General features: G+C 59.2%; 1 protein-coding gene across 1 annotated transcript in view; it reads left to right on the plus strand.

Annotated features, from left to right (window-relative positions):
* Ccdc57 (coiled-coil domain containing 57) overlaps positions 1-474 on the plus strand; it is a 50,872-nt gene extending 50,398 nt beyond the window's left edge. The window contains exon 19 of the mRNA XM_013033093.1: positions 88-474. Coding sequence (XP_012888547.1) covers positions 88-474 — 387 coding nt within the window. The remainder of the gene's footprint in view (positions 1-87) is intronic.
* The last annotated feature ends 7,938 nt before the right edge of the window (positions 475-8,412 follow it).

An 8,412-nucleotide genomic window follows, 5' to 3' on the forward strand; every position in this document is an offset into this window, starting at 1 on the left:
GGTCGCCGCTGTGTGGGGGACGCCGCTGTGTGGGGGTCGCCGCTGTGTGGGGGTCGCCGCTGTGTGGGGGACTCCGCTGTGTGGGAGAACATCGTCGTGTGTGGGGGTCGCCGCTGTGTGGGGGACTCCGCTGTGTGGGAGAACATCGTCGTGTGTGGGGGACGCTGCTGTGTGGAGGTCGCCGCTGTGTGGGGTACACTGCTGTGTGGGGGTCGCCACTGTGTGGGGTACGCCGCTGTGTGGGGGAACATCGTCGTGTGTGGGGTACGCCGCTGTGTGGGGTACGCCGCTGTGTGGGAGAACATCGTCGTGTGTGGGGTACGCCGCTGTGTGGGGGACGCCGCTGTGTGGGAGAACATCGTCGTATGTGGGGAAACGTGGCTGTGTGGGGAACTCCGTTGTGTGAGAGACATCGATGTGTGGGAGAACGTGGTCGTGTGGGGGATGCTGTCATGCGGGGGACACCTGAGATGAAGTTGAAATTGTCACAGCTTCACAAATGTCATAACAGCAGACAAAGCCCAGGACCCAGGAGCCCTCCACGAGTCCTGATGGCAAAGGTCTCCGTTCTGCAGCGCTGGTCAGCCACAGTGACCCCAGCCACGGAGCAGGTGGTGTGAAGACAGACAGCGGGGTGGGGTGGGGGCGGTGGGGGCGTGGCCGCAGACACTGATGTCATCTGAACTCCAGAACCCTGAAGGCTTGGCAGGGGTGCTCTCCCTAGTCCAGGCCAGCAAGAAGGCGCACAACCAGATCCACTCATATCCATGCGTGAAAACCCACATGGGCAGCTCAGGCCTGTAATCCCAACTCCGTGGAAGGCTGAAGATGGAGGACCGTGCACTGAGAAGTGAGCAAAGCCCCTTTCCCAGCCCCATGCTGGGCACAGTTTGGACCCACGCGGGAGCCGGGACTGGGAGACTCACAGCTTCAGGACGTTCAGGGCAGAGCCATCCATGGAGGAAGCTGGACACGTGGCCATGTGCCTTGACTCCTAAAACCTAGGCAGGAGGCAAGACCCCGTTTCAAAATTACCAGTGACAAACGGGAGTGGAGGCATGGCTCAGCAGTAGAATGCCTGCCTAGCCACGACCTGAGTTCAAACCCCAGTGCCACAAAAAAAAAGCTCAAAACAAGGACAAGTGGGTCATGTGGGGAAGGCACCTGGAGGGAGCAGCACAGTCAGACCCACAGACTGGCAAAGGTGACGCGTCCAGGAAATAGTGATGAAGGAAGGAAGACGAAGTAAAAGCAACCCAGTTAGGAACCATTCCTGTAACAGGAAGAGGGAGGCAGGGTCATCCTCTGCCCACAGAGTGACCAGTCAGAAACAGGGTGACCAACAAGAAGTTTCTAGGCTGGGAAGGTGGCTCAGTGGTAGAGGGCTGACCTTTCATGCATGAGGCCCTGGGTTCGATTCCTCAGCACCACATAAACTAAAAGCCAGAAGTGGTGCCATGGCTCAAGCGATAGAGTGCTCGCCTTGAGCTGAAGAGCTGAGGGACAGCGCCCAGGCCCAGAGTTCAACAAAAAAAAGTCTCCACCGGGCAAGCTAACTAAAGCTCAGGACATGGAGCTAGTTGCTTCTGCAGGAGTTGTGGGAGAAAGCAGGCCAGTTCCCTTTAGAGACAGGAGGCTGGGCCGCTGCCAACACCTTGGCACAACACAGGGACAGTGCAGGACCAGGTGCTCAGAAGACGTGGCCCCGGCTGGGAGAAGGACGTCCCCCACTCAGCCAGCACAGCCAGGGCTGCCGCAGCCTTCATCCGAGATCTGAGGGTGGCGGTTCAGAGCCAGCCTGAGCAGGAAAGCCCATGAGACTCTTACCCCCAACAAACCACCAGAAAGCACCCTGGCTCAGGTGGTAGAGCGCCAGCCAGTTCAACAACAGCAGGTGGCAGTAACGCTCTGCTCTGTAGGCCAGGTGCACCCGTGTGTCAGGTGCCAGTGAGGTGCAGTGTGCAGGTGTGGAGCAGGAGGAGAGGGCCAGCTTTGGGGGACAGGGACAGGAAGAGGCAGAGAACAGCACTACAGCACTGGGGGCCGGGGGGGCCGGCAGGGCCGGGGTCACCCTCACCGCAGCACTGGGGGGGGACCAGCAGGGCAGGGGTCACCTGTCACCCTCACCGCAGCGCTGGGGGGGGCAGGGCAGGGGTCACCCTCACCCTCACCTCAGCACTAGGGGGGGACCGGCAGGGCCGGGGTCACCAGTCACCCTCACCTCAGCACTTGGGGGGCAGGACCCTGGTCACCTGTCACCCTCACCGCAGCACTGGGGGGGTGGGCAGGGCCCTGGTCACCTGTCACCCTTACCGCAGTGCTGGGGGGGGGCGGGCAGGGCCGGGGTCACCTGTCACCCTTTCCAGGAGCCCTGCCAGGCATAGCCCACAGGGGGCTGGGGCATAGGCCCCACAGAACCCCACCTCACCTCAGGAGGGCTCAAGGCCGCCGCCTTGGGAGAGGAAGCAGCCGAGGGTAGAGAGGAGGCTTCCAGAAAGAGGGCTTGTGAAACAGCCAGGGCAGCGGAGGGAGGGAGGGGCGGTGCGCCATGGGAGAGGGCGTGGGGGCCGGTGATGGCCGGAGGGCGACAGGCCCTGTTGGTGAGATGTGTGGCAAGAAGCCTGGCCCAGGCAGGGCCTCGAGGTCCGTCTTGGCCTCATGGCGACTGCACAGCCCGATGCCTGCCGCTCAGGGAGCCAGCAACCGCCCAGCCAGAGCCCAGCGCCGCTTCCAGCCTTCGGTGGGTCATTGCAGATAAGTCTCCCAACTTGGCTGGAGAGGTGCTCAGTGGTAGAGCGCTCACCTCCCATGCTTGAGGCCATGGGTTCCATTCCTTAGCACCACGTACGCAGAAAAAGGCCGGAAGTGGCGCTGCTGCTCAAGTGGTAGAGCGCTCGCCTTGAGCTGAAGAGCTGAGGGACAGCGCCCAGGCCCAGAGTTCAGGCCCCATGACCAAAGAGTCTCCAGAACTTTCTTGCCAGGGCTGGCGTTGGGCTGAGAGCTGAGAGCCTCATCTCCTGCGTCCAGGCTGCGTCTGAGAGCCCGCCACCTGGAGGGCAGGCAGGCTTTCTCTGCGCTCTGAATTGCTGCTTGACTGGCGACGTGGCAGTGTTTCTTAGCAGTACTTTAGCAATAAAGTCAGAAAAAGAGGCATGTTGGTGAAGGTCCTAAGGAAAGATCAATCCGGTGTCCTTGGTGTCGGTCATGGCTGGAGTTCTTCCCGCCCGTGAGTGTGAGCTTGTGAGGCTGCACCACCCGTGTGGCCTCCGGAGCACGCAGCACCAGCACCACAGAGGGGCACCCAGCCAGCTGGCCAGCCACCTCACCCAGGCCCCAGCCCTGTCTCCAATCCCCACCCCCAGCTCACCTGAGGGCACACCCTGCCCCAGCTGGGCCTCCCTGCCCACCTCCACAGCTCTGCCCCCTTACAACAGCAGCCCCCCAGCCTCTGCTTTCTTATTTATCTTAACTTCCTTCCAGCTGCCTGGGGAAGGTCCCTGAGGACAGAGGCATCTGAGAGGCTTTGTCCTAGATCCCAGACTCTGCTGCAGGCCAGGGGGGCGGGGAGATAACAGAAGAATGCGAGTCTGTGGCCTGGGGGATTCTCAGAAAATGCAGCTGATTGCAGAAACTAACAAGTATTGTTTTACTGGGAGAGGCCGGGCGCCTGCCTGCAATCCCTGCTAGGCTTTGAGAATCTAGAGTTTGGGCTCTGCCCGGGCTGCTGAAGCAAAAAGTTTGAAGAAAAGGAAACTAATGGTGGCTTGCCACACACAGAATGGCGGAGGCAGAGGGAAGAGACGGAGGGAGAGAGCGGGAGGGAGGAAGAGGGAGGAGACTGCACAGACTGCACCGTAGTGCTGAGGGATACGTGGTAGAATTTAACTTTTTTTTTTTTTTTTGTCTGTCTTGGGGCTTGAACTCTGGGCCTGGGCAAGGCAAGCGCTCTACCACTTGAGCCATAGCACCACTTCTGGTTTTCTGATGGTTAATCAAAGGTAAGAGTTTCATGGACTTTTCTGCCCGGCTGTCTTTGAACTGTGATACTCAGATCTCAGCTTCCTGAGTAGCTAGGATGACAGGCGTGAGCCACTGGGGCCTGGCTAGTAAGTGGGTTTTCCAGTTCTACAAGCAGTAAGCCCCACAGGAAGGAGGTGATTAGCACATGAAACCCTCCAGACTACTGTGGTTATCAAGAGCTGAGTAAGGCCCTGCGTTCCATCCCAGCACAGACAGGAGGCTCTGCGCCGGCGGCTCACACTGTCATCCTAGCTACTCAGGAGGCTGAGATCTGAAGATCCTGGTTCAAAGCCAGCCCTGGCAGGAAAACCCATGAGACATTTATGTTCATTCAGAAAGCCAGAAGTGGCGCTGTAGTTCAAGTGGTAGAGCGCTACCCTTGAGCTGAAGAACAGTGCCTAGGCCCAGAGTTCAAGCCTCATGACCGACAAGAGGGGGGTAGGGGCAAGAACAGAGCCTAACAGCAAGTATGTGGCTGGCAGCTCTCTCCTGGCTACTGGGAAGACTGAGACAGGAGAAAAGTGTTAGCCCATGAGTGCAGATCCAGAGTGAGCAGCACAGTGACTGTCACCGGTAGCAGGTGAGGCTTTGTGACATTCACCTCCAAAAGTAGGGACGTTTCACTTAGGGACCTTGACTTCAGTGCAAATTAGGAATTTCTAGACCAGTCTTGAAGTAAGAAAACTTTGTTGAGTAAGCAAGCAAGCAGAGAAGATGAGACACATTAACAGTGTGGGTTCTCTCCAAGAGAGACAGAGACAAAGGGGGAGACAGACGGGGCTCTAAGGCCTTGGGTGTTTATATGGTAAAGGCAGGGGGTCTGGCTTCAAAGTTAGGCAAAGACAGGAGTTCCCAGCAGGTGAGAAAGTATCCTTAAAACAGTTCCTCACTCTTGAGATAAGGAAGGCTTTGTTGGCTCTCTGGAAGCAAAGATAGTGTGCTTTTATGTTGTTAATACCTTGTTTCTGAGTTGCCTACACCCGGCCTCATTTTCCCTGATTTAAATAACTTTGCTCTCTTAATCAGAAGGTATTAGATGAATGACTCTATCTCCTGTGATTGCTTTAAGCTAAGTATTTTGAATTTGCCACGCCTCATTTTCCCTCATTCTCCTGTCTCAGGACTGCCTGAGGGGTTCTAAGATCACTTTATTTCCCCTTCGAAAATAACCAGGGCTGTGTGTGTGGCTCACCGGAGAGGCCTGGCACCCAGCACCCAAGTCCTGGGAGAGCACACACACCCCAGAGGCTGCTGGCCCAGGCTGGCTCCCACCCTGGCCTGGACCTCCCCACTAGCGACCATCTTCTCAGGGTACAGCTTATTGGCACCCTAGGCCTCTTTTCTAGGAGTTTTGTAATTCACGGGCCCCAGAGACTCTTGGGGTGAAAGGGGCGAATGTCAAATGTGTGTGGTACCCCCCACCCCAAGCCTGCCCTGACACGTCTTGGGCCCCCTACAGCCCCTGTGGGAAGCAGGCCTGCAGGCGGCCCTCCCTGGCCTGCCCCAGGGCCCGCCCGCTGCTCGCAGGCTCTCGAGAGGGAGCTGCAGCGTGTGCCTGTGTGCGCCTGGAAGCCGCACCAAGAAGTATTTCTACAGTAGCTGGGCCAAAGGTGCTGGCGGTCCGAGGTCTGGAGCTGTTTCCAAACCACTCTCAGGAAAAGCTGGCCCCGCGCCCCGCACCCCACTGCCGCAGGCCGAGGCTTGGGCATTTCCCGCCAGGCTGGCGAGTGAGGGTGATACTTCGTGATCCTTCTAGCCTGACCTCTCAGGCTCTCGCCACGCTGGGCTCTCCTGTGTGGTTATGGGCGCTGGAGGATCTGAGCCTTTCCCCCCGGGCAGAAGGGAAGCCGGGAGTTGAAAACCAGCTTACGCTGTCTGCGGGTCAGAGGCGGGGAGCACCCAGGAGGGGACCATGCGTCTGCTGCGAGGCGGGGACCGGTGGCAGAGCCAGGCACGACCCCATGCTCCCTGGGGCCGGCTCACACCTGGAGCAGGCCAGCTCCTGCCAGAAGGTGCTGTGGTTCCGTTCTCCAGGACGCTGTGCTCAGCCCAGGGCTGTCCTAACCTGCATTCTGCTCCCCGGAGTTCCAGAAAAGACCGGCCAGACCAGAAAGGGGGAAGGAAAGGGCGTAGGCAGAGGGGCGAAGGTCAACTGGAGCCGAAGCCCAAGGGCTCTGGGCGTGACACTCCCGAGGTGGCCCCGTGGGTGCTGCTAGCCCTTCCAGGGCCTGTGCTGGGCACCGCGGAAGTGCCTGGCCTGTGCTGGGCACCGCGGAAGTGCCCGGCCTGTGCTGGGCACCACGGAAGTGCCTGGCCTGTGCTGGGCACCACGGAAGTGCCTGGCCCTGGGGGGGGGGGGAAGACGGGGAACACCGTGCTGATGCTAGGAGAGTTCTTTAAGGTTTTGTTCTTCTGAAAGCGACATTCACTTTCACCTGAGATGTTGATTTCTGTGCTGTAGAGGCGAGGGGAGTGTTCCGGGCAGAGTGTCCAAACCGTGCTCGTAAAGCTGTGCTTATGTAATGGGTGTCTCCGGGCAGTTGGTCGGGTCACAGTGACACCCTGTTGCCAGGCTTTCTTATCTACCATCTAAGAGGGAAGACAGAAAGGACTGAGCAGCCGGCTCCTATGCAAGGGCCAGCCCCCCCCCCCCGCGGGCCTCTCCCGTGCCAGGCCTGGGTCCCATTGGGCGGCCTGGTGGCTGGCACACCGCAGAAAGCTGGTGGCAGGAGCATGGGGGGACGGTGGGACAGGGAGGGGCGGGCTCTCAAAAGCCCCGGGGCCACGGGGTCAGCCCCGCCCCAGCTGCTGCTCACTACCGCACCGGCGCTTGCTCCCTGCTCAGGTGCTTGCTCACCGCTCAGGCTCAGATTCAGCCTTGAAATACCTGTTCTATGCGCGGGCACACGCGGCTCCGTGAAGAGAGGGTCTCGGGCCGAGGGGCTGAGCCACGCACATTTGTAGAGGTGAGGGGAGCAGAGCAGGGCAAGGCTCATCCTTGGGGGAGAGTGGGAGACAGAACAGGAAATTGCTGAGCCAGGCCAAGCGCTCCGGCCAAGGCGGGGGAAGGGAACTTCCTACCTGAGACCCCATCCCAAACCCAAACCGGCATCTGCTCACTCCTCAGACCCCAGTGACCCCTTTTCAAAGCCATGGTTTCCCAGGTGTTTCTTAAACACCAAAAGTCCCTGGACCGACTGCGGCCTCTGTATGGAGCCTTTGTTTCCTGTGAGGACAGGTGACCGTCCCATGGGAAGCGGCTGCAGGCACAGGTGAGGGCGCACAGGCTGGTGACCTCGATGGCGGCCTGCAGCTCCACGCGGCTGACCCAGAACATGCTGTCCCATTTTGCCAGTCCCCACACTCGTGTCCTGACACAGCTCCCCAGGGACCCAGGTGACCTGTGCCAGGTGAACAGCGGCTCCCGGGGGCCAAGGCCAGAGGAGGGGGGGACTGGAGCTGGTGCCGGAGTGCCAGGGGACAGGGGCTGGTGCGGGAGTGCGTGTGGACTCGCTCAGCCCGCCCCTCCCCGGGCAGTGGTGGCCAGGCCTGTGCTGGCGTGCATAGTCCTGTCTGGTTCCCCACCCCACCCCATCCCTGAGCCTCCCCTGGTGCTGCCCCCAGGGTGGGACTGTGGATGGGGCTCCCTGAGCTCGCCTCTCCGAGATCCAGGGCAGTGTCCTGTGGCCTCTTGCTGTAGCGGCAGCTGCAGGGCTCTAAGAACCAGTGCTCAGCTGCTCCGGCCAGTGTCCGGATTTGGGGTAGTGATTCACCGTCCACCTGCACAGAGGCTGTGAAGGCTGCGGGGTGGGAGGAAGGGTAAAGGAGGTGAACATGGCTGAGGTGGCTTATTCATACACGTGGAAACACCCCACACGAGTGTGGAAGTTATTTTACAAGTGGAAGGAGTAAGGAGGGAGGTGGGGTGACGATTGGGACACATTGTACACGTGTATAGAAATGTCTCAATAAACCACCTTCTACACTAGCATATGCTCATTTTGTGCCAGTCCTGAGGCTTGAACTCGGGGCCTGGCACTGTCCTTGAGCTGCTTTTGCTCAAGGCCAGCACTCTACCACTTGAGCCACAGCGCCACTTCCAGCTTTTTCTGCGTATGTGGCTCTGAGAAATAGAACCCAGGGCTTCATGCGTGCTAGGCGAGCGCTCTACCACTGAGCCACCTTCCCAGCCACTAATTTAAAAAAAAAAAATTAAGCTGGGTGCTGGTGGCTCACACCTATAATCCTAGCTTCTCAGGAGGTTGAGATCTGAGGACTGAAGTTCAAAGCCAGCCCAGGAAGGAAAGTATCTCCAATTAACTACCAGAAAACCAGTAGTAGTGCTACAGTTCAAAGTGATAGAGTGCTAGCCTTGAGCAAAAAAAGGCTCAG

Source organism: Dipodomys ordii, unplaced genomic scaffold (assembly GCF_000151885.1).
Source record: "Dipodomys ordii isolate 6190 unplaced genomic scaffold, Dord_2.0 Scaffold163, whole genome shotgun sequence".
NCBI classification, from domain to species: Eukaryota; Metazoa; Chordata; class Mammalia; order Rodentia; family Heteromyidae; genus Dipodomys; species Dipodomys ordii.